This window comes from Aricia agestis, chromosome Z, assembly GCF_905147365.1.
Source record: "Aricia agestis chromosome Z, ilAriAges1.1, whole genome shotgun sequence".
Taxonomy (NCBI): domain Eukaryota; kingdom Metazoa; phylum Arthropoda; class Insecta; order Lepidoptera; family Lycaenidae; genus Aricia; species Aricia agestis.
Window position 1 is genome coordinate 22,179,137 of NC_056428.1, and position 27,559 is coordinate 22,206,695.

Sequence of the window (27,559 nt, forward strand, 5' to 3'; positions counted from 1 at the left end):
GTGATCGTCGCTAATATAGGCTCCAATTTTAACTGATTGCGTCCTTTGCTTCAAATAGCTTTTTAAAAGATGTAGGGCTTTTTCTCTGATACCTATGTTTTCTAACTTTTTTATTAGAATGGATATTGAGACTGTGTCAAAAGCCTTTTTAAGATCTAAAAAGACTGACAAGCATTTTCTTCCCTTGTCGAGATGGTCAGTTATGGTGGAGGTTAACAGAGTAATTGCATCTTCTGTCGATTTACCCTTTGTGAAACCGAACTGATTTTTTGAGATCAATTTAAATTTGGTTAAATATTCAATTATGCGACTATTTATAAGTTTTTCAATTATTTTAGCAATAACAGGTAGTACAGATATGGGTTTGTAATTGCTTGTTTCAGTTGTTGTTCCGTTTTTAAATATAGGAGTAATAATCGACTTTTTAAGTACTGCAGGAAAAACGCCTTCTTTGAAGCACATATTGGCCAAGTGAGTAATTATAGGGACGAGTTCGGTTTTAGCCATTTTAATCAATTTTGTTGGTATAAAATCCCTACCAGGACTACTGTTAGATTTTAAACTATTTATAATAGAGTTGACTTCCGATTCATCGGTTTTCAATAAAACAAAAGAAGAAGTGTGAGAAGAGGGACCAGAGAGATTAAGGTTATCATGAGCCGGATTTCGTTTGTTGTGACATTCTTGTGCTAGTTGTGTTCCTATGGTGGCAAAATATCTGTTTATTTTATTTACAGAATCTAAAGGTGTGTGATCAATATGTAGGAGATCGGAGCAGTCATTTTTATTTATTTTTGTCATTGTTATGGTTTTTATATTGTTCCAAAGTTTCTTAGGGTCGTTAGTAGAGGCAGTTAAAATTTTTTTTTCATAGTCTCTTTTAAGTTTTCGTATTAAATATTACAATAGTTTCTATACCTTTTAAATGTTATTTTCAAAATTTCATCTTCCGGTGCAGATTTTAGTTGTTGTGCTAATTTATCTCTGTTACGCAAACAACGTAATAGGCCTTGTGTCATCCATGGCTTTATTGTTCTGTCACGTTTCCTTATGTTAACCAATCTGGTATGTTGTTTGACGATTTCGCATAAACCAGATATAAGGTGTTCTGCAATATAGTTAGCGTCATTAGACAAAGTCAAGTCAAGCAACTGGCTGTCTTGTACACTCTTAACTGCTCCTTCGAAGTCTATTATAGTTTTAGTTTTCTGGCAACTTAACTTATATTTAAAATTAGATAACGAGAATAATATCATTGCGTGATCTGTTACAGAAGAGTTTAGAACGGCTGTTAGAACGGATTTAGATCTTAATTCTGTTTTAACCATGAAATGGTCAAGACAGTTTACACCTCGAGTGGGTAATATATGCCCAGCAAATAGACCATGTGTACTCAGCATATTAAGATATTCAATTCCATCACTTGCAGTTATAACGTCATATGAATTCTCAGATGTAATTAAATTAATATTTATGTCTCCAGTGATCACAATGTTTTTATATGATTTTATGGTTTCTAAGTATTAATTTAAGGATTCCACAAATTCTTTTGTACAAGTAAAAGATGGGGACCGATATATTCCGAGAACAAAAGGAAGATCAGGAAGAGTTATTTGCAGTCACGTTGCATTTTTTAAGAAAATTTGTTGAAAGTTAACTTGAATTCCTTCTTTAACAAAAGCCACAACACCGTCATTCTGGTTGTTGTGAACACTGGTAGAAAACGGTAAATATTGAACACATACTACTATAATTACACACAAATGAACACAGGGCTATAATTAATGTAGCACTATAAGGGTCAATTCAGGCTTCACCGCGACGCGTAGATAGGTATGCATATTTTCTAGTCGTTTACACAGAATATTCTGAAACACAATATAATCAAGAATCAAGACAAATCTATCGTAATTCATAGACAATATACTCAAATTCCATTACCATGCTAGTTTTTTAGACATTGTTAAACATCTGTTGACATCCTTATTCATTGTTCTGACAATGTATTGAAAACGTAAGACAATACTTTATTAATTTTAGAGAAACAGCTAATACCGTACCGCTGACGAAGACGCTGCTTGTCGAATTTATTGATAAATAATAATATGTATACAATAATAATATGTATATAATTGATGAAACTTGCACTACTCCCTATGTTGAACAATACCTAGTAAAACAAAAAAAGAATTACTGAAATTGGACTGGTAGTTCCAGAGATATGCGAACACAAACATAAAACATACATTACACACATACACTTTTGAAATTTAAACCAACCTTAAACCAACAAAGATTTTTTTTCCTCTAACCTACATAATTTTTTTCTAACCTGAATAGTTTGCGAGAGAGACTCTTAAGTGGTAAAATTCCCCCCCCCCCCCCCCTAACTCCTAAAGTAGGAGCATGATAAGTCTAAAAAAATATATGATGTAACTGTACTATAAAAACTACCAAAGAAAATTGTTTTAAACAAGATCTAGCAAGTAGTTTTTTTTTATACGTCATAAATGGTAAACCTTAAATTAACTTTCATTAAATCAACTGAAACATAAAAATAAATCAAAAACCTTGTAATTTCATAAAACAAAAACCTTATTGTTGCTGCGGAACCCTTCATGGGCTAATCAGGGGCCGGTTTTTTTAATGGTCCAGGCCTAACATAGCAAGTGCGTCATAATCTTCCATTGTTAACATGTATCTTGTGTGAGCTTCTGCGGAGAACTGCTCGATCGACGTCGATATCGGAGGCGTGTGGAGGCACTAGGAACGTTCGATTTATCTGCACAGTCTGAAACCGCTACGATAAATCGTTACGTATGTATGAGCCTTAAGTGTCATGGCGCTAAAGATGCGTTATGTAAATCCCATGTATTTTTGTCAGTTAACCTCGCTATCGAAACTGGCAAATACACTTTGACTAATTATTAAGCGTAAATTACCGAGTGTAATAATATTTAAAAGCACATCACACAAAAACGTCATCAGCAACAACTGGTCACCGTGCCAAGTCACTACCCAAAACAGTGCCAGTACAAAGAGACGTCTGCAAAGTAACTCCATACTAATATTATAAATATGAAAGAATGTCACCCTGTCCGTCTGTTACATCTTCACGCCAAAGCCTGTGGATCAATTTTGCTGATATTTGGTATGGATATACTTTGAGTCCCGGGAAATTACACAGGATACTTTTTATCCCGGAAATATGTACGGTTTTAAAAGATGTACGGGATAAATGAAATTTGGCACGACGGCGTTGCGGTCGTCATCAGTCACTATCTAAATATATTGTGACTAGATTCACAACATTCGAAAGAATCCATACAGCATTTTATTGTTACAAGTTCTTTGGCTGGAACAAAATTGATAGGACGTATTATTGACAGGTTGTAAGCCCGATTTTCCACCGCCGCTGTCGGGACGTCGCCGACAGAAATTCTAATAAAATATCACTTCATGACCTAGGCCAAGGATGGCGAACCAATAGCACGCATGCCACTTGAGCAGTCACAAAAGTACCATAGTGATTATTCTACAAAAGCGCCAAGTTAGGGTTAGGGCGTTTTTAAATACGCATCAGGATTACAAAGAAAAATATTATTTGATGGCACGTCTATAACATCAGTAAAGAATTTCAGAAAAGAGGCACGTTGACAAGGTAAGGTTCGGCCTAGGCTATAGGTTTCATTTTGCTCTACGCCATTACAGATCAGAGGCGGCATGAGTGGCTAGACCAATGTCGATAGAAAAAACCTACAGCCTAGATCATAAAATGATATTTTATTTGAATTTTTGTCGGTGACGTCCCGTTTACGTCGGCAGTGGACAAACTCGTCTACAAAGCATTTTACGTTACGATGAATCTGGATTCATCACCGTTTTTCGTTTGTGGAAATGTTTCAGCGGATAGAAATAGCTCTCATGTAGTTTAAATATAAATCTTCTAAATAGAAAAGTATAGCTAACGGCAGCTTTATGAGACATTTAATGATTACTTTAATCTAATGAAGTGTTTGATAGAAAATGAATTTTATTATATAAATCATAATTGTATTATATAATAATAAATTTAGAGTGCGGCTGTAAGTTTCATGTAGTCCATGTAGCAATAGAAACTATCCAATGTCATTTTCCGTCCCTCAAAATATTTAAATACCAAATTTCATCTAAATCTGTTAAGCCGTTTATGTGTGAAGGGAAGGAGACAGACCTACATTCGCATTTATAATATTATAAGTAAAGATAACATTATATATACTTTATAACATAATATAGAGTTTGCAAAAGGCCGCGTGGAAACTAAGAAAGTGGAATCTTTTCCTAACAATTTTACGCTCGCATTCAGAGGTTTTCCTAGCTATTCAAGTTTTCAATGTAAACGAAACACTTACCTCGTGTAAACAATAATATTTGTAAAAGCGTCGATCTTTGCTTTGAATATTTTACACAATAATTGAGTTTATTATCTAGACTTCCTTCCTGAGAGCGGTTGTGTAATAAATTAAATTTCCAGGTTTTTCTATGCGATGGTCGTTCGGTGCATGTATTTTAAAATGTGTGTAATTTATAATGCAATCTATCGGTGATGCTTTATCAAATTTATTTTAGAGCATTATTTTAGGGCTTATTCGTCATCGGCGTCAAATAGACATTTTATCGTGACACTTAACAGCTATATCGTGACATACGACAGGTATCATGACAATTTACTAGTTAAATAATAAATTACAGTTTGACACGATAGACCCGACGGCTACATCGCGCTACCTGGTGGCAAATGTGGCGAGAATTTCAACAACTCTCATGTTCGTCTCTGACGGCTGCACTCAGAGACATTTAATTATATGATTACCCTTCAATTTAATGAAGAGTTTGACAGATAATGTTGGGGCTTATGTCAAAATTTATAGTTAATTAGTTAATTACATTTAAGTAATCAATGTTCTACTCTGAGTGCGGGAGTTAGTGCAGTAGGTACAGAAACCACTTACCCTGATCATGTTCTATCCTGACATGCCGTAGTCCGTTCAACTTGAAAGTCAGCGTGAAGATGTAGTGGTCGTCGCTACTGTCTCTGACTATGAAGGACCCGTCTGGCTCGTTAGAGAGAATCTTCTCTGCTGCCTCCACCGAAATCGGACCCCAGTACCATCCATACTGAAAAGATTGGTCAATTTTAGTGGAATTTTAAAGGGCCTTCAACTTCAGCTTTTTAATCGATTTTTTATACTTATGGCCTGTTTCACCACTTCCTTATTAGGAAGTTATTAGTTCCGGATAGGATATCCACTACTTACTTGACAAATACACCATACTCTATCTGTCAGTCTAAGTTGTGGATAGCTTATCCGACGCTTATCAGGAAATGGTGAAACAGTATTTTAATTCAATTGTTTGTCCGACATTATAATAGAAGATTATCAATCTGCTTTGGCCACACAGTGCCTTTTTCTGTTCGTCAAGGGCATGCGTTATAGCGCAGTCAACAGCGAACGTGAGGCATGCCCGCAACGCATGCCCTCTGACCGTATCCAAAAAACAAAAATGACAATGTTGGCGTTAGGTTCGTTGACGCATTCAATTATTGAATGCGCCAAAACGAAAAGTGAATGCAAGAAGATGACGAAAATTGAAGACGAAAGCGCATGTGTGGACTGTGGACATAGCTAATCGTCCATTGTCGCTTCGATCGCAGGTCGTCGACGCGCACGCGACAGCGAGTGCTCACGCGAGTGACATAACCTAAACGAAATTACGGCCGGTGCCGGGTGCGGAGAAGACTTGTAAAATTAATTCATAATAATCAATTAGTATCAAATCACTATCAATACAAAACAAAAATAATCTTCGTTTCTACCTCAACTTGCACTTTGGTTAAAACTATGTCTAGACTAAATCTAGACTCATAGATATATCCGTCGTAATACGAAGAACAAGAGCGACAACATAAGATATTATTTCTATGGTTAACTTAAAGCCAAATCCATAAGGTACCAATGCAACCTTTAATCCTTTTACATATATAATAAAAATACTGCCATTTACATGTAGTGCAATGCAGTGGCATGAAATGATACCGAGCCGTGCGGTTTTGTATTAATATTAATTATAGCATATAATTAAGCTCTTGGATAAGAGGCATCACGTGTTTAAAGCGTAAATAGGATGCACCTTTTTATCAATACTGTTGTTCAAAGGGATGTTTACGAGTTTTAACCGGTTTTTAGTAATCCAACTTCGGAATAGTATGTACTAGGTTTATAAATATCGCAAGAATATAACACTTTTTTGGTCTTAGCTGTCGACTTTAAATCGTGATGGTTTTTAGATGAGTATATTAATATTAGTTGTAATTTGCAGTATTCATTCATTTTGATTATTATCTATCTATATTCTATAGCATTATGTATATGTATTACGTAGAGAGCTAGAAGCTCATTACAAAAACATTTCGAGGATCGTTTTTCTGTATGTAAGTATATAAACGAAAAAAATACCCATTAATTTCTTATATTTTTGAACATATATGTTTAACCTTTGTTTGACCTTCAATGGCGTTAAATTAGCAATAAATTCGACCAACATTACGTTTCGAACTTTTGGTAAGCTTCTCGTATCAGCTTTCACATAATGATATATATCTTATTTATAATGGCTGGTTCGTCAAATGCAAGTTATTTGACGAACCAGCCATTATAAATAAGATTGAAAGGAAATTTAAAATATACTGCAGAGGTTATTTGGCCGCCGATGATGACGTCAGAGCGAACTTTAAAAATTTATTGAGAAAAAACTAGCCAATGAATTTCAAAATTATTTAATTTACATTCTTAAAATACCCTATTTTAACGAAAAAAAATATAAAAAGTACATGTGATTGTTTTTGGACAATGCCCATTGCTTTATTAATTTTAAAGTTTCATAAAATTATAAAATATTTAAGTTTTATTTGTTTGCAGTATAGATATTAAATCAACACCTTCAAGACTTAAACTGTAAAAGAGCATTACTTTTGTACTTCATATTAAACGTCGAGTAAGCGAAACTTTATAACTGCATCGAGATATTAACTTTAGCTTGTAAAGTTTTTCATTTTCGTGAGTTCGCAGCGGAAAACATATTTTCTTCAGCTACATTTTGTTTAAATTGTAAGTCTACGCTTATATAGTAATTATTTATTATATCAATCGGGTACCTAAAGAGGATTTTTCTAAGATTATAAAATAAGATCAGGGTGATATCCTTATCTTATTTTATAATCTTAGAAAAATGCTGTATAAATAAAAATTAATTTTCAATTAATGGTGAAAATCTAGGGAAGGTTTATACAAAGTTCACGGGGTCATCTAACAAAATATTATAAAGATTTGAGATCGACCCGGTGAACTTTGTATAAACCTTCTCTGGATTTTCACCATCAATTGAAAATTCATTTTTATTTAAATACAGGGTGTAACAAAAATAAGTGATAATACTTTAGGGTGTGTAAGTGTTCCTTGTAGAGAGTTCACTGTGAAAGTAGCAGCTCTGAAAGACGAAACATTTTTTTCACTTTTGTATGGGCATGGGACCGAGCGTCACGACTCACGAGTTTCCCCTGGATACAAAAGTAAAAAAAAATCGTTCTTTCAGCGCTGCTACTTTCACAGTGAACTCTCTACAAGGAACACGTACACATCTTAAAGTATTATCACTTATTTTTGTTACACCCTGTATAGGCTTTCTACCTAAGGGAGGAGCTGTGTCTACCTAAGGGCCTTTCCACACGACGTATTTTTTGCGCAGTGACGACGCGCGTTTCTGATGAGCATCTTCTGCGTGTTTTCATCGCGTTTTGGCAGATATAAAGTGTGAATCGTATCAGCTTCCTTCCGTTTGCTGAGCGTTCAACTTGCATTGTATCGATACAAACGAGCGTAAAAAAACGTCGCGTGGAAGGGCCCTGCCCCTTACAGATGTAAAATATATAAACATTATAATGTTAATAAAATAATGCTAAGGTACTTCCAATGAAATTAGACATAGAGACCGTGAAAGTCTTGTCAAAATCTTTCCAGTGATCACGGCCTAAACAGACACACAAAAAAATTTAGTTGACTTCCAATTTTTTGTATCGTAAAAAATGTACTTTCTAAAACATTGAAACAAAATTTGCTAGTTACGTAAGTCACAAATACATTATTATCACATTTTTACTGGTATAGACTATAGAACATTAGACAGATAGGTTGGTAGGAAATCATTATCCTTTTCGTTTCACTGTAGTCGGGTGAGGGAAAAACGTTCTGAAAGTTGATTTAAATTGTAGATATACCTGGTGTTTATCACCAATCGTTTTGTTCGTAAATATACATCCTTTTAAACAATTTCAATAGAAAATGAATAAACTCTGCGGTTAATACTTTATATTTTAACGTAGATTTAATCCTTCCTTTGTTCTATTTTATAGATGGAAAAGGTTTTTTGTTACAAATACGTTACACCACCGGCCGCTATTGGTTTTCCGAATGGATACGTGAAAACATGGTGAATATGAATAACATTTCAATGTACGCAAAATGCAAGCAGAGTTAAGCCTCTTATAGTGCTTTTGAAGTACGGGGAGTGTTACATGTAGGTAAATCAAACTTTGAAGGCTTAGGTCGATTATGTACCACGAAAAGGCTAGGTAAAAGTGTATGCGGGCTATGAAAATATATAGAGTTATTCTTTAGTTTTTTACCCGTCAGTAATATTATGTCTTTTATTTCCAGGTCTTTCGATAAAAAAAAGTTGTGGAAAATTTGCAAGATGGATATGACAAGCCGTACCTTATTGTCTCCGCCATTAAAAGCTGTTAACCAACTGAGTCTTCATCGAGTCTCTTTAAAATTCGATCCTTTTCAATGCATGCGCTCTTAAACTTTGCCGATTTTGCATCGACCCCCCAATTCATATCTTGGGCACTTGAATTTTAATGCCGCGACAAAATAAAATGTTCATTACAAAATATACAATCCGCAAAGAAATTTGTGTGCACGCATTTGCGGGAGATCTCTGCATATGCGCACATTTCAAAGCGACATGCAAATGCAACACCACATCGTAAGCATCATGCAAGTTACCACTTCACATAGGTCCGCTGTCGCTTGTTGAAAGTTTTTAGCATCCAGGAGTTAAGGTCAATTCAGACCGCAACGCGACGCGTCGATGCATTTCTAAAGTACTTAATCTGTCTTGCAAATCTGTCAAATCTATACAAATTTAGAAATGCATCTACGGGTCGCGTTGCTGTCTGAATTGACCCTTAGAGCCTGTCCACACGGGCGTTGCGTCAACGCAGCGCTGCCGTTCGACGCACAGTAGCCGGCCACACGGGCGCTGCGTCATCGCAGCGTTATTACGAAGCAGTCTTGACGTCAACACCCCTTCCTGCTTCGTCTCGGGGGCTGCCCGCTGCTGTCCGTCATGTATACGTGGCGCGCTGCATTGTGACAGCAGCGCGCCACGTATACATGACGGATATGACATGTAAACACCATAGTTATTTGAATGTAAAACAACGCAAATCGCAACGGTAGCGCTGCGTCGACGCAACGCTGACGCGGGACGCCTGATGTAACGCGCCGTGTGGACTGGCTCTTAGGCTTCAAGACGAGCTCTAGCAATGTATGAACTAGCGTGTCAGACAACTATCTGTATATCACACGTAAGTTGGAAATACTTCGAAGACATAGTTAACAGTCGAGTATTCAGTTCAGCCGTGGAATTTTCACACTACAAATCAAACGGTGAGCATTTCTGGTATCATAAATGAATTTAAAACCCTAGATCTCATTGATGAGTGTAAGGGCCGCTCTACACCAGAATGGCAGTGGCGATGCGAGCACTTTCAGTATCATATGATTTTAAACTTTATCTTCATTATTGTAATACATAGTATCGCTTAAAAAGTCTACGGCCGCCCGTGGCCGTAGACTTCGTTGGTAAAATCATATGACACTGAAAGTGCTCGCCTCGCCGCTGCCCTTCCTGTGTGGCGCGGCCCTAAGTCGATCTGTATAATTACGAGTACGTAGCTCTTGTCTAAGTTCTAAATTTTAATTAAGGCAATCGATCAGGAAGCGATCCGTTTGTAGATATTTATATATTTTCTGGAAATCTAAAAAAATGAACATGTACCTCAACGCTTATAAGAAATAAGAATAATCAGAAGTCAGAACACAAAAAAAATCTACACCAACATCTTGGTGTAGATTTCTTTAAGTTTGGATAAACCTATTTTGTTGACAATGACTAGACCCCGTGAACTTCGTACTTCCCTCCTAAAGAATCCAACAAAAAACATGAAAATATGTAATAATCGGCCAAGTGCTAGTCGGACTCACGCACGAAGGGTTCCGTACCACTATAGAGCAAAATTAGGCCAAAAATTGTGTTTTCTTGTAAGGGAGCCCCCCTTATTTTTTTTTTATTTCAATATTATTATTAAATATTAAATTACACAAATAACTAAAGACTTGGAGAAAAATCCAAGTCCAAGCAATCTACCTGTTGCCATTTTTGATATAGAACAAAAAAGTCGGCCAAGTACGAGTCGAACTCGCGCACTTTGGGTTCCGTACCGGTATAGAGCGAAAGTAGACAAAAAATTGAGTTTTTTGTATGGGAGCCCCCTTATATATTTTCAGGCATTTGTTTAATTTATTTATAATTTATTGACAGTAAAATAAGTTTTCTTGATTTTATAATTCTTATAGTAACTTGGCAATGAGCTTGAAAAGCTGTACTTGCTGTGTCGAAACTCGAATTACATACAAATATTTTATTTATATACAAATATAATTACATACGAATTACATACTGATGAGTTGTTATCTAAATAATAATGTGAATTTGCGACTAATAATTGGATTTAATGGGCACCATCCACATGCACCGATTCACACGTCTTAAGAACACTTTACGCTTGCGGTATCAACTCCTCCCAATATGAAATTTTATATTTTGTTTCTCTTGTGCTCACAGTCAAGTCACTATAATAATAATAACTTTAAAATAAAGAAAACTATTGATACAGCCACTGAAAAGAAGATTTGGCTTGAATATGGTCTGGAAACTTTTTACGATATAAAATCGCATTGATAGACTTGGCTGTCCTTTTTGCATATTTTCATATTTTTGGTGGCATTAATTCACTGACTGAACTCTTTAGACACATATAACTTTCCGGAGTAACTACTCTTAGGTTGCGTTTCCACCAGAGCTGAGCGGAGAGCTATGTTGCGAGGAATGTGTTTTTGAGAACCAATAGCATCGCCGCGCTGAGCGATGTCACGGCAAAATCATGTCATTGAAGCGATTCTATTGGTTTTCAAAAACACATTCCTCACAACACAGCTCCGCTCAGCTCTGGTGGAAAGGCAGCATTACGGTTGCACTCAGAGACCTTAATTAGTTGTTTGAACTTCAATGAAGAGTTTGACAGATAATTAATGTATTAAAACCTTTATTTGATTACAGTTTAGTTACTTAGGCTTAATAAATTTTAGTCCACGAGTCGAAAATTTATTTTACTACACCTTATAAACCGCGTGGTAAATATAGGTCTAACAATAAAAACGGCCATCCACATAATATTACATCCACATACCTTTAACATTTATAAATGTATTATCAAATTTGGTATGATCCCCCTTGCCCCTAAAGCTGTGACGTAATAGGGTACATGTGTAACCCAAAACTACGTTTCTTCAAACTCGGATCAGCTTCACGTACCCTAACTAAAATAATTTTGTAACCCTCCAATTAAGTGTTCGTCTTCACTCAACTTTTTAATTAATTTGTATCGTTGGTTTTAACTTCTGTTCCTGTGAACTTCTCCAATAATTTTCTTCTATTGTTAGTTTTATTCAATTATAAACTTGCACGTTCAGAGGATCGCGAGTTAAATATTTCGTAGCCTGAACTAGATTCGTCTTACCTAAGGAACTATAATCATCTTGCTGGCACTTTTAGGGTTCCGTAGCCAAATGGCAAAAACGGAACCCTTAATGATTCGTCATGTCCCAAGCAGCAAAACAGTCGAATAAGGATTTTTTTACTCAGCCTTTAATCGTATAAGAGCCGGGTAACCGTTCATAAAACACCTATTTATCGTATAATAGCGGTTATCTCGACTATTTGGCAATATTTGCTAATTTGTGCTTTAAGGACGTCGAATAAACGTTTACAGCACTATGTTTTAGCCCTTTTACTCCACCTTTTAGCAGATGCTGAATTAATATGGCTAAAATACTCATTATTCGATCGTTTGATCTCTAACAGTCGTATAATAGCTGTAGAATAGATGATTCACTGAATTGGGTGCTTTTATACAGCCGTTACTCAGCTATCTTTTATGTTTCTATAAAAGCTCTATAAACGCAATCGAATTGCTTATGGCAACATTGCTGCTGTTACTGCACGCTTACAGACTAACTCTTATAGTAGAATTAAAAACGTTCGTATAGGAGCTGTAGTGTAATTAAGAGCTGTTATACGATATTTACGAAGCGAACCCTAAATCCTGTTATCATGGCGACACCTTGTGCTATAAATGTGGTGACCAGCACTCTTACTCGACTTTTAATGGAATAAGTTAGCTGTAACTGCAACTAGATTATCAATGTGGACAATGGCAGTAAAAAAATATATTTTAAGTAAATTTAATTATATTAATTAGTCTTCAAATTTAAGAAAATAGGCAGCACATGAATGTTTATGTAAAAATGCCTTTGGGTTTATCAATAAAGCTTGTTGCGCATGATGTTTTGGAGTAGCTACACGAACAGTAAAAATAATCACATATTGATTTCTCAAAAACTTGATAATATAAATAAGGATTGAGATGTAGTTTAATAACTATAATTTTTTTACATTAAATTTATGTAGCACACAAGCTCGCACTCTTTACAGCACTAATTTGTCGAGTAAAAGCATTCTATTCGCTGTTATAGAACTAAAAAGGAGAATAAAAGCAATTCGTCTGCTATTATAGCACACTTTATCTGTATAATAGCAAATCAATTGCGTTTATTGAACTAAATATCCTATATACGCATTTTGGTTACTCTTAAAACTCTTTTAGTGTTTTCTACCACTTTTACTCAAATCTTACAGCATCTTTTTGTTGCTTACTCAGCGCTTATTCCACTTTAATAGGACTTTAGTCTGAATAATTTGCGCCTTTTTCGCGTCGAGTAAACGTTTACAGCACTTTTACTCGACTGTTTTAAGAACTTTTATAGAACTTAAAGCGAAAACAAGAACGTGCTCTCGACCATTATAGCACGTCCATTTGCTGCTTGGGGTCTGTCTGTTCGTCCGTATCTCAGAGTCACTTTTGTCTGAAACTATAAGAGTTATACCACAGAATAGATAATAGTACAAGTAGCTATACTATTGAAACTTGGTAAGTAGATGTAGTCTGTGAACCGCATTAAGATTTTGATACAAAAATGGAAAAATTATTTAAAAAATTTAAGGGTATAATAGGTATCCCTAAATTTTTTAATATGAGTACAACTGAAACAAAAAAAAATATCCAACCTATGCGTGTGGTTTATCTATGGATAGGTCTTCAAAAATCATCTTGAAAATATCTTTTTTTTTTTTTCTAACCTGAATAGTTTGCGAGAGATATTCTTCCAAAGTGGTAAAATGTGTGTCCCCCTCCCTCTAACTTCTGAAGTAGAAGCATGATAAGTCAAAAAAATATTATATGATGTACATTACTATAAAACTACCAACGAAAATTGGTTTGAACGAGATCTAGCAAGTAGTTTTTTATACATAAATGGTAAACCTTAATTTAACTTTTATTAAATCAACTGAAATACAAAAATAAATCAAAAGCCCTTTAATTTCATAAAAATAAACCTTATTACTGCTGCGAAACCCTTCATGGGCGAGTCCAACTCGCACTTAGTCGATTTTTTAAAATAAATTTAATATTCGTTAACCAATGAAAAAAACTACAATAAAATACTTTTCACAATAATTTTACAAACGCAGAAAGATTCACGATAAAATATTATATTTTTTCTCAAAAATAATATTTATTTCTATTACTTCCTTAAAAGATCGTTCGTTATAAAAGTAATAGCTGAGGGTAAATAAAAGAGGAACTCCTATATTCTTTGTCATAAACGCATAATATCTCAAGAAGCTTGTCATAAAATATGTAATTATTAAATAATAACAAATGCTGCTCGCGATGCAATGCAATACTTGCAATGCGCCTTATTAATATTAAGTCTGCTTCGTCCTCCATACTATTTGCCTATAAAAATATATTGCTTTCCAATTACTCCGAGGCCATCAATTTTACAAAGACTATGATAGACTTCCAATTAATCCCTATAATAAGCAGACTTGGGAGTTGAAATAAGAACTAAGGACACTAGAACTAAGTATTTCTAATTTTGCTACTAGCACTAGGCCTCACCTGACTTGGTAGATCATCGAGCAAGAGGTAATCAGGAATGAAAAATGACAACTTACATCTTTTACTCTCTGAATAGAGGTAGCAAAGTCCAGTATGGTCTCCTCTTCGTTGGCAGCTCTTCGAGAGTTGGAGGCGTGCGGGGACTGCGGTAAGGGTGGCAGAGCCCTCCGGACTGCCGCCGGCGGAGAATTACTTCCGATCCTTTCCACGCTCTCATTATCACTAGACCTTCGCCAACGAAATAAATTACAAAAGCTCTGCTTCAAATTCATCGATAGCATCTTAACTGGCGACATTTTCACTTTGGTACCCTGGTTAGCTTTCTTCCCTTTGGCATCTTTATCCTCGATTATCGTATCTTTCGGTATGTTCTCTTTATGTTTCTTGTTCTTTACATTCATACTGACCGTGTTCTTGTTCGTTTTTCTGTGGTTGTTGTTGTTGTTTGTTTCTACGGACTTGGATATCTCGTTGCTATCTTTCAGGAACACAGCGGTACCGGCGTCTTTATTTGGCCTGACATGGATACCTACGTTCGTTATTATCGTGTTGTTCTTTTTACTCATTGTATTCCTACACTCGGAATCACTCGAGCTGGAATACAAAGTATGCAAGTACTTCCTCATCTCTCTCAGAGTGAGATGGAGGGAATCCGTATCCGAGTCGGTGACGCTTTTCTTGCAGGACGAGCTGGGCAGGCTGTGCCTTTTCGTCTTGGAATCTTTATGTCTTGTCTCCTTGGGTTTGTACGTTCGGTCCGATCCCAAGTTGTTGGCGCCTATGTTTTGCGGCGTGCTCTTACCGCGTCTCTTGTTGTTCCTCGGCGGCTTTTTCGCTTTAGCTCTTATATTGCTGTGACTAGGTCGGACCATATCAATAGGAACGGCATAAATATCACTATCGAAGGGGACATTGTACATGTCCGTGATGTCAGACGTCTTTGCGGATAGCGTGTCATGGGAGATAGCTTGCGTTATAAAACTAGAGTCGTCCACTTGGAATTGGGTTACTAACGAGTTGTGACTACTGGATAAACGGGAAGAAAGGGAGTTCCTAGACGAAGGTCTGTTCGCCCTACAAGGGCTGAGGTGGAGGAGTCTCGGACTAGCGAATCTGTGATTTAAGCACTGTCTCCTCTCGTAAAGTGTATCTGGTTTGAGTTTTCTGGGGTACAATGGCGAAATATGGTTTGCGGTCATCGCAAAATCTAAGCTCGATGTTTTACTACTAACATTATCATTGGTAAAAACAACAGATGGAGGCACACACACAGCCAAACATTTAGTTTGTGACCCAACAAAAGTCGGCACACAGTCCACTAACGACGGGACCGGGGTATCCTGAAACAAATAAAATTAATCAAAATTTCATCAACCACATTAAAATAAAGCAATATTACTTTTTACATCCAATAATTGAAAATGAAAAAATGTATTGATTAAATGAATAAAACGTAAGGCGAACGAAACATAAAACAAATATATTATAGATAGTTAAACTAATAACTACATAGTGTTCGAAGCATACCGTTTTGATTGTTATATGCTTTTAAAACAACTTTTTTTAGGATTTGTTCGCTCCCTAGGTGGCAAGCTTTTTAATGTTTTTCGATGGATGTAATATTTCATTTATATTAGAAATCCTTCTGCAATATGGGTAGGTATAATCCTAATTGATGGATGTGACAAAATCCACATTATGTATTGAGACTATATTTTGAGACTTTGCAAAATTCGATATCAAATTATAATAAAACTCAAAGGTGACTGACTGACGGATTGACATAGTGATCTATCAACGCACAGCCCAAACCACTGGACGGATCGGGCTGAAATTTGGCATGCAGATAGATGTTATGACGTAGGCATCCGCTAAGAAAGGATTTTGATAAATTCCAACCCCAAGGGGTTCAAATAGGGGATGAAATTTTGTTTATAATAATACTTTATAACGCGAGCGAAGCTGCGGGCAAAAGCTCGTCAAATTATAAAGTTACAGTTCGTGTAACAACATTTAAAACTTGTTTATTTTTTTAAATTGTAACAACCATAATTAATTTTCATTAAAATTACAGTAGAGCCAACTTCGAGATGTATTCCAATTTGAACATTAATTAATAATTATCGTCAGATTTTTATTGACTACTGCCGTCATATGAAACGTGTTTTTTTTAATTTTTAAGGTAAAAATTACTGAGACTTCGATGTCTGTCTGCATGTCTGTCTCCAGGCTATATCTCAAGAACCGCTATAGCTACACTTCTAAAATTTTCACAGATTGCGTATTTCTGTTGCCGCTATAACAGCAAATACTAAAAACAAAATAAAATTAATATTTAAGTAGGGCTCCCATACAACAACCGTGTTTTTTTTTCCTTTTTGCTCGAAATCATTAATGTTAACGGCTTGAAAGTTTTACAAATGACAAATTGCATGTGTATTTTAATAAAATTAATAATAAAAAATTTAAATAAAACAAATATTTAAGGGTGGCTCCAATTTTTTTTTCTATTTTCGCTCTGTAAAGGTGAGGAACCCTTCGTGCGCGAGTCCAACTCGCCAATTTTTAGGGTTCCGTAGCCAAATGGGAAAAAACGGAACCCTTATAGATTCGTCATGTCTGTCTGTCTATCTGTCTGTCCGTCCGTATGTCACAACCACTTTTCTCCGAAACTATAAGATCTATACTATTAAAATTGTGTAAGTAGATGTGGTATGTAAACCGCATTAAGATTTTGATACAAAAATGGAAAAAATTATTAAAAATTTTAGGGGTCCCCATCCTCATAGGTACAACAGCTGAAACAAAAAATATATTTTCATCTAACCTATGCGTGTGAGGATGGATAGATCTTCAAAAATCATATTGAGGTTTCTAATATACATTTTTAGGGTTCCGTACTTAAAGGGTGACAACGGGACTCTATTACTAAGACTTCGATGTCTGTCCGTCTGTCTCCAGGCTGTAACTCAAGAACCACTATAGCTAGAGTTCTGAAATTTTCACAGATTGTGTATTTGTGTTGCCGCTATAACAACAAATACTAAAAACGCAATAAAATTAATATTTAAGGGGGGTGATTTTTTTAAGTTTTTTCGCTCGTAATCAATAATGGCAAAAGCTAGACACTTTAAATTTTCACAAAATCCTTAATAGACTAGCACGAGTCGGCGCATGAGTACCGGAAACTATTCCACCTCAATTTTTTTATGCGATCCTCTTCAAATTGCCCTCCTGGTGATATAAATGCATGTTGCCAGGGCGCAACCCGGTGCCATATTGTTTAAACAAACACTGTTTAAACAATTGCAGGGAATTGTTATTTTTCAACCGGACAATTTTTTTTTATATCCTTTATTGAAATACCAATAAAAAAGGTCCTATGACTTTTCACGATAAAGTTAATATTTTTAAAGATATGAATATTTAAAGGTTCGAAAAATCTCAATTTTGGGTACTTTCGATCCAAGAAAAATATATTAAAAAATATAATAATGTCTAAGAAATATATATTTTCTACACAATAGTTAATATTATTAATAATAGAGATTTAAAAAAAATATTGTTTATATATTTTTTTATCTTAGCAAAAGTAGACAAAAATTGCGTTTTTTGTATGGGAACCCTTAAACATTTACCTTATTTTAATTTTATTATTAATTATTAAAGTACAAATACAATTAAGGATTTTGTGTAAATTTTAAGTGCCTAACTGTTACTATTATTGATTACGAGCAAAAAAGGCCAAAAAATCACGTTTCTTGTATGGGGACCCCCCTTAAATAATATACTTTATTTTATTTTTAGGTAGGTAGGGAATTAAAAAATATATATTTCTTAGACATTATTATATTTTTTAATAAATTTTTCTTGAATCGAAAGTTTGAGATTTTTCGAACTTTTATTTATTTATAAAAATAAAGCAAAAACCTTTTAATGTTATAAAAATAAACCTTATTGCTGCTGCCGAACCCTTCATGGGCGAGTCCAACTCGCACTTGGCCGGTTACGGCCGGGTACGCGAACGAAAAACTTTGACGAAAAATGCGGAAACGTAGGTGAATGAAATTTTGCACATTATGGATATTTTCAAATAATTTGTCATACATTTTTTTTAACAAATAAAACATTGCACACTCTTCAATGTGCACACTACCATCTTTTTGAATGACAAGCCTATACAATATATGAATTATACTATTTTGTTTGCGGTTGAAGTCTGTTGTCAAATTAAAAATGGATTGTTGCTCTTTTTATTCAATCTGAAATAGTCAATACTATAAGGGGAGCCAAAAGAAGAAGATAATTAAATTTAAGGTCGAATTTCGACCATTGGGCGATTTCTAGTAATCAATTAAGCAACAGGTAGGCACTTGATATGTTCACAAAATTTTTAATTATATTTATACTCTAACATCATTTATAATTAAATTTAAATAAAATAAATGTTTGAGTCCATACAAAAAAACACAAAAAATTTGCCTATTTTCGCACTAGGACGGTATTCATGCGAGAGTCTAACTCGCACTTGGCCGATTTTAATTAATCTGTGAACAATGATGTGGGTTAATATGTGTTTACGACTTCAGGTAATTTCTAACATGTAGGTAACTGTTTTTTGTTTCTAATAAAGGAAAATAAAATATCTTTAAGCAAAGGAACTGGCTAGTTAGCGTCGAGCGTAATATTACACAAACCATTTGGTGCCACTTTTAATATTCACATAAGACATCTCAAAAATCTATAACACCTGGCAGACAGGTAGGAAAAGAGAGAACTATTATTTTCGCTCAGAAATTTTACACCGAAAATTCAGTTACAAACTTGATGATAGGATTTTTCGGACTTTTGCCCAGTGCCCTTAAGGGCAAAAAGTATTTTAATCGTGTTATCGGACGAAGCTCCGCGAACTAGCACACCAATATTTGAAGGGATGAACGTCGAACATTATTTTTCGATGAAAATAGTAAAAAAAAATATCGTTATTTACACAGTTCGTGCATCGAACATTCAAAATTCTGCTACAAATGTTTGCAGGTTATGAGCGTGTTATTTTTAGATAGTGTTTGTGTCCTACACTAAACTAAATAAAGTCACATTCAAATTTTGGAAAAATAAGCGCTTTGTTTCAATCGATCAACTTAAATTGGTTATTATGTACCTACTCATCAAATTTTTCCAACGACTTTCTAGTAAAAATTTACACTTAAGTAATCTGTTTTATTTTAAGCTCAACTTCTTTACTTGAATAAAAATATCTAATAAAAAATTACATGAACTTATTAAAAGTTTAAAAAATAGGTATATAAACTAATAAAACAATTAAAACTTTAGTTCTTTGCAATTGTAAGTAGGTACAAACAAAAAACAAAACTTTTAAAAATTAAAAAATGGAACAAAATCTACTTAAATCTGTACCATGCTGAACCTACCTGAAACTCAGGTGGTGGTTCTATAGCAGTGACGAGGACCTTACCGGGGCCCTTTTTCACTGTATTGAAAAAATCACCGCACATACGCTCCGACGGTTCCGTAGACTCGAGCGATAACGACCGCTCATCGAAGTCGCTCTCTTGCAACTGCACACAGAAAGCCCCGCTTTACACTGCGTTCGCAATCGTTCTGCCTCCCATTCCAGCTTCACGGTAACGACATAAGGTCGTGTTTTAGAAACACAGAGGCAAAACAACTGTGAACAGACTGCACATCAACAATTGGCTAACATTTTGCTTCTCCTTGCACCTCTATGGTAACGAAATAAGGTCGAACTATAGACACATAGAGGCAAAATAACTATGAACCGATCATACATGTACTGATAACAGTCCCCGCCCATCGGGCGGTATAAAAACGTGCTGTACACCGATCAGATATAATAAAAGCAAGCAATATTAAAACATAGTATAATAGACATTAAACAAAACATTCACTATCATATTATCAACTAATATGCAATCGCCAAGCCAAACACAGCAAGCGAAGAAAACTACAAAATGACTTTCTCAGCACAAAGTTTTGTTTGGGGTTTTTGCTCAAAGACTAAAATGTTATGTTCTTCCGATCCTTAAAATTATAAATGTTCTAACTTTTATGTTAAATCTAGAGAGCGAAAAACAAACAAATAATACGGTAGAATACCAGCACTTATTATATTCTACGACGATGGCAAAACCACACAAAATTTAGGATTTCTAATTCGCTAAGCCACAATAAAAATATAGCGAAAATAACAAAATATATTCGGTGCAAAAGGGTAAAAGAGTATGTCATAATTTTCAGCTCTACTTTGTCTAAAACTGTTGCACTGTTGTTATAATATTGCACCCAATATAATTTGAGAACGAAAATAATTAAATTTAGTCTTTATACTTAATATTCTTTGAGTTTCCAAAATATATAAAACAATAAGATGTCGCCCGCAATATGTCGCTATCTTTCGCAGGATTTATCTGCATATAAAATTTCATCCAAATAAATACGGAGGTTCAGGCATGTTGCGATTACAGACACTTTCCTTCTTCTAATAGCAATACTAACCATGATCAAATATTAGATTCTGAATCTATTATTTAAAAATGATAAGTCCAATACTGCAGTCAGTAGATTAACAGTAAATTAATACTTAATAATTAACTGTGTGACCGCAGCATAATTAACAAGTTTCCGATTTTACGTCACAAACTAAATTCACGTGTTTTTAGGGTTCCGTAGTCAACAAGGAACCCTTATAGTTTCGGTCTGTCCGTCCGTCTGTCTGAACGCGGTTTTTTCTCAGAGACTATAAGGCCGGCCTACAAAGCTGTAATTCGGCATGAATGCACATATTAATGATGCCGTTAAAATTGTATTATATATAACATCTTTAAAAACAGGATAGGTAGTTATATTTTAAAAAATATATGTTACCTCCCCACACATCAAGCGGGGATGATTGTTTTTTTGCGTCCATCCGTTTATCCGTATCCGTTGGATAGTTTTTTTTAAATATTACGAGTACTCATAGATCATTTTCCGATTTAGGGATCCATTTGTGAAATATGAAGTTTGAAAGTGGAAAAAATCGTTAGAGTCCAGTGTCCCCCCCTTCTACCAGCTAAACGTTTGCTCCTGGAAATGTGACAAAATTCACGGGAGTAGGAAATATGCTGAATTTAAAAGGAAAACTATCACGGCTAAAAAGACTACATAAATTATTGAGTAATAGTCGATCAACTAAAAAAAATATTTTCTGAGAAGTCTAAGGGAACTTTTCCTTCAAATTCCTTTGAACGTAACTGAGACGATGTTGTAAGTAGTGTACACATTATAATTTGACCATACAAAAATAATAAAAAACTAGCGGTACTAAATTGCGCGTGGCCCCGCCCGATACACGCCGATTTTATTTTTTTTCATTTCATTTGACAGCGTTGTCGCGCTCACATTACTAAATGTTCTGCGTGGCTCCGCCCGTGTAAATAGAAACCGTGAACTCCCCGGGAACCGTACATTTCTCCGCAAAAGAAATCTTTGTCGTTTCCCATGGTCTAGGTCAGCGGTAGGCAACAGGCGGACCGCGAAATATTGTAATATTTTTTAAACCAAGTATCAATAATTAATACATAGATGAGGTATACGCATAGCTTTATTAATTAAAATAATATTTTAAGCTACATTAAAAAAAATTCACAGTATCCTGACCCCACCTAAGATTACTTGCCCACTCCTGGTCTAAGTGCTCTATATCTGTGCCAAATTACATAATTATAATATAGTTCTAGTAGTTCAAACGAACAAACAAACATTTCAGCTGTATAATACGTACAAATTGTTGCACGCGACTTCGTCCGCGTATTTCTGATATTATGATCGCGTTAATTAGCAATAATACATTAATTTCGACCAAATTTTAATTCTTAGGGTGGGTTGCACCAACTTACTTTAACTATAACTGTAACTTTACCTATAAGTAACTTTAACTATATCTACAATGCAAAATGTCAAATCTTTGGTTAAAGATAAAAATGGACGCCATCAAGACGCCATATTTAACCATAACCATTGTGGGGGACAGCTTGCGCTAATTCCCCGTAGATCGCCTAGGTCAGCGTTTCTTGTAGTAATGAGGATGATGATGATGACTATTTGATGAGGAGATGAATTTAAACACTTTTTCAGTTTTGTTCCAGGTAGCAAGCACACAGTAGTTCCGAAGCTGGGCAACGTTGGAGAGCGAGTGTCGTACTATGGCGGCCGACCCATATTTATATCGGCCCCGGTACCCAGCTTCTAGAACATTCCATGCCTCACCCCCTTGGAAGGAAAATTTATTGAGTTTCCACGAAAATTACATTAATTTACAAAATATACATTGGTTTTATTTGTACAATTCTCTTAGCTATAATTTTACATAATAAACATGTTCGTGCCGACCTCCGTAACCGAAATAATTGTAAAAATCTATTTTTCCTATATTTATACTACCTCGCCGCCCCCCGACATAACGGTCGCCTCTGGCTGTCCCTTTCGCACGGGACTTCCTTGTCTGGGACAAGGATAGCCCGCTCGAGATGTATACTATCTCCCTCACTTTTCGGTTACAGAAATCGGCACTACCACACTGGCTCTAAACCCATCCCATTGAATGGCACTATTTTTCACTGAAATGTCCATAGTCCATACACTATTTACTGTCTGTCGTGCACATTTCTCCCGCCGGTCGCGCAGGCGACACCCCCGGTAGCACGACGATCTTCTTGGTGGGCCGCCGGAGAACGTGGCCGTTCGCGGTCTCCACGTCCACGACCCGTACCACGCCGTCCTTGCCTGGATATGTCCTCTTGATCTTCCCGCGTGGCCAGATGTTGCGCGGTAGGTTCGAGTCGCATATGATAACGACGTCACCCACCGCGGGATCGGAGCCTCGGGTATGTGGCTCCCGGCGGTGCTGGAGGAGTGGGAGGTACTCCCTCACCCACCTCCGCCAGAACACGTCTGCCAGGTGCTGCGCGCGCTTCCACAGCTGCCGCGCCGATGTCTTTTCTTCTTCGAATCTTCCTGGAGCAGGTACATGGCAGCCCGACCCCAGCAGTATGTGGTTGGGGGTCAAGGCCTCGGGCTCCTCGGGGTCAACCGAGACATAGGTAAGTGGTCTCGAGTTGATGATGTTTTCCGCCTCTACAAGGAGTGTGTAGAGGGTCTCGTCGCTCGGATGCTGCTCGTGTAGAGTGACTCGCAGGGACTCCTTCACGCTCCGCACCAGCCGCTCCCACGCACCGCCCATGAAGGGGGCGGACGGAGGGATGTACCGCCAGTTGATGCGGCGGGCGTTGACTTCGCTCTTATACTTTTCCCATTCTTGTTGTAGCTCCTTCTCGGCGGCCTTGAAGCAGGTCGCGTTGTCCGACCATAGTTCAGTCGGTTGTCCTCGTCGGGCGACGAATCTCCGCAGTGCTGCGATGGCGGAGTCGGCGCTGAGAGACGTCACCACCTCCAGGTGGACGGCCCTCATGGTGAGACATGTGAAGAGGGCCACCCATCTCTTCTCTCGATGTCTGCCCACGGTGACCTCCACAGGGCCGAAATAGTCAAGCCCTGTGAAGGTGTATGGCCGCGCGTGGTGCGCCAGCCGGGCGACGGGCAGGTCGCCCGTGGCCGGACGCGTCGGCTTGGCTCGGCGTATGCGGCAGGCCAGGCAGGCCCGGATCACACCCTTGACTGTGGGGCGTATCCGGGTCACCCAGAACCTCTGCCGGATCTCGTTCACGGTTGCTTCTACTCCGCCGTGATGCATTTCTTCGTGTATCTGTTGGATATATAATTTCGTGTACCTGTGGCTGCCATCCATGATAACCGGGTTGTTGGTTTCTCGGCTGATGTCTTCTGCGGCTGCTACTCGACCCCGTAGCTTGATGAGGCCCTCCTCCAGGTGGACACTCAGCGAGGCGAGGCGGTCTCCCGCCGCTGGAGAACGGTTTTCTTCTATTCGTTTTCTTTCTTTTCTATAGGATTCTTCTTGCATTCGGCGCAGCCAGAGTGCCTCGGCACGAGTGAGGTACTGTGCGTCGAGTGCGACGTATTTTCTTCGCGTAACTGGATCCATTCGTGTCGCGGATTTTCCTTTCTTCGATCGCCGCGAGTCCCAGGCCGCATCCTTTTCTTTATTCTTCTTTGTGCGTTGTCGCACAGCTGCCACGGTTTCTCGCGGGGAACGACAGAGGTCAATGAACTGTAGTACACGACCTGTAGCTCGTATCAACGTCTTCCATCTTCCTATGCGTTCGATGTCGGGTAAACTGTCTTGTAGCGCGATGTATCGTGCGACAAAACACTTTTCTTCACCCGTGTCCGTTTTCTCCGCCGGTTTTCCTTCTTTCGGCCAGAATATTTCTTCTTTTTTCAGGAATTCGGGCCCGCTGAACCATCGGTGGGCGGCTCCGAAGTCCGTGGGTGTGGCGCGCGTCGCGTCGTCGGCCACGTTTTCTTTCGTCGGCACCCATCGCCACTCGCTGACTTTCGTTGTTTCCTCTATTTCGGCGAGGCGGTGCGCGACGAACGTTTTGTAGGCCCGCGGCTCGGCGCGTATCCACGCCAGCACTGTGCGGGAATCGCTCCAGTATGTTTTCCTTACCAGCTCGACTTCTAGTTCTTTCTCCACAGTCTTCGCGAGGCGGGTACCCAGTAGAGCAGCTTGCAGCTCCAGGCGCGGGATGGACGTCGGCTTCAGCGGGGCTACGCGGCTTTTGGCTGCCACGAGCGCCGTGTGTACTGCTCCGTCCTCGCGCACCATACGAATGTAGACAGCTGCGGCGTATGCTTCTTCACTTGCGTCGACAAAGGTATGCATTTCACTTACCATTTCAGGCTGCAGGTTGTAGCAGCGGGGAATCTTTATTTTTCTTACTTGTTGTAGATCTCTTGTCCACGCCGTCCACTTGGGGACGAGCTGCTCCGGTATGGGCTCGTCCCATCCGGTGCCGTACCTCCAGGTCTCCTGCATGAACTTCTTAGCGGGCATGGTGAGCGGTGACAGTAGTCCGAGCGGGTCGAACAATGACATCACGACACTGAGGGCTTCACGCTTCGTGGGGGCCCGCTCCTCGCTCATGATGGTGCGAGGTATCTTCGCCTCGTTCAGGTTGAAGCGCAGCAGGTCTTCATGCGCCTCCCACCATATTCCCAGCGTCTTGTCTGCGCAGTCTTCTCCCACAGGGACCTCCTTGGAGTCTCGGTCGTTCCCGAGACGTCGGCGTATGGCTTCGCTATTCGATGTCCAGCCTCGCAGCTCGAACCCGGCGTGCCGGTGGACCATGTCGACTTCCTGCGATGTCTCCAGTGCTTCTTCTTCACTCGGGAAGCTAGATATGAAGTCGTCCATGTAGTGGTTCTTCTTGATTTCCGCTACAGCACGCGGATATTTTTCCTGGAACTCTTCTGCATTCTTGTTTTTTACGTACAGAGCCGTGCATGGCGATGACGTGGCCCCGAAGATAAGGGACGCCATCTGGTACTCTTGCGGCTTTTCTTCTCGTTCGTTACCTCTCCACAGGAAGCGGAGTGCGTCCCGGTCTTCTTTCCGGACGCGGATGCGCATGAACATCTCCTTGATGTCCGCGGTTACCGCCACAGAGTGTCGGCGGAACCTCATGATGACTCCTGGCAGCGACTGAAGAAGGTCGGGGCCGGAGAGCAGCATGTCATTGAGGCTGCGGCCATGGGATCTGGCCGCGGCGTCGTGTACTAACCTGATTTTTGGTTTCGCTGGGTTGCACACGGCGAAGTGAGGTAAGTACCATGTTCTCCCTGCTGCCGGTGGCTCCTGTGCTGGCACTGCGTATCCGGATTCCAGCAGGTTGTTTATTCTTTCTTCGTATTTTTCTTTCAGGCCCGGGTCTCGATCCAGCTTCTTTTCCAGGGACCTGAGACGCTTCCAGGCATCGTTGTAGTTGTTGGGAATGACTTCCTTCTCGTCCTTCCAGAGCAGCGCGGTTTCGAAGCGCCCATCAGGAAGTCTTCGACTGGTTTTCTTAAGTATCTCCAGCGCACGCTCTTCTGGGTCATTTTTCTGTTTTCTGGCTTCGATCCCAAGTGATTCCAGGTCGAAAAACCTCTTCATCATGTTTTCCATATTGTCTTCTGTCTTCTCCTCTTTTTTGGCTACTGTGTGGCCACAGAAGGCTATAGTTTGCGTATGTGACGACCTGTATCCGTGCAGCACCCAACCGAGTCGTGTGTGGGATGCGACCGGCTGGTTTCTCCTTCCCGTTTTCGTCTCGAGGGCCAGCAGCAACTCCCAGTTGTCTTGACCCAGCAGGATTCTCGGGCGCGCATTTTCGTATATCAGGTGGTCTTCAAGGCCCCTCAGGTGCGCGCAGTCGTGCAGGTCTTCCTTGCGAATTTTCTGCGGCGTGAATAGCAGCTTCTTTACTGTTCTTGCACTCCCCACGCCGTACTCTTCTTTACAGTGGCGCCCCCTTATCTTGAAGCTTACCTTTTTGCTGTTTTCGTACTTCTTTGTATCACTGAGGCCCTGCACCCACATGTCGTGGCGAGGCCCGTCCAGGTGGAGGAGCTCCGCCAGGTCTTCATCGATGAGTGTCACTGTGCTGCCGTCGTCCATGAGTGCGTAGGTGTCTATTCTGGTGCTGTTCTTGCCGAAGACCGTGACCGGAGCGACCTTTAGGAAGGCTTGTCGTTCCTGAAGGCAGTTGGTGCTGCTCACTATTTCCACGGTCGCTGCCTCCCCTGCTTCCATGGCCTGTGGCGGCGCCGTCGGCTGTTGCTGGTCTGCCGGTGGTCTGGAGTGATGCAGCAGGCGGTGGTGCGCCATGCCGCACCCGTTGACACTACACCTCTTTGCCCCGCAGCCCCCTCGGCGGTGGTTGCTCCGCAAACATTGAAAACAGATGCGGTTCTTTTTCGCTATGTTCCAGCGCTCGTTCACAGGGGTCCCGAGGAACTGCTTGCACTCCGTCAAGTGGTGTTCGTTCTGGCACATCGGGCACCTTTTCCTGCCACTTACCTCTGTGGCGAAAGCCCGTTCCAGTCTTCTTCTCTGGGGCCTCTCCGGGTGAGGTTCGGTCTCCTCGGGCAGCGCATACGCACTGCATT

At 38.8% G+C, this 27,559-nt stretch overlaps 1 protein-coding gene across 6 annotated transcripts in view; it reads right to left on the minus strand.

Annotated features, from left to right (window-relative positions):
• LOC121739067 overlaps positions 1-27,559 on the minus strand; it is a 131,344-nt gene that overhangs the window by 94,865 nt on the left and 8,920 nt on the right. For 4 of the 6 annotated variants that reach the window (XM_042131381.1, XM_042131380.1, XM_042131385.1 and 1 more), the window contains 3 exons: positions 19,903-20,049; positions 14,527-15,810; positions 4,995-5,160 (listed from right to left, as the gene is read on the minus strand). In XM_042131381.1, the coding sequence (XP_041987315.1) occupies positions 4,995-5,160; positions 14,527-15,810; positions 19,903-20,049 (1,597 nt within the window). The remainder of the gene's footprint in view (positions 1-4,994; positions 5,161-14,526; positions 15,811-19,902; positions 20,050-27,559) is intronic. The other 2 variants (XM_042131383.1, XM_042131382.1) reach the window with 1 other exon arrangement.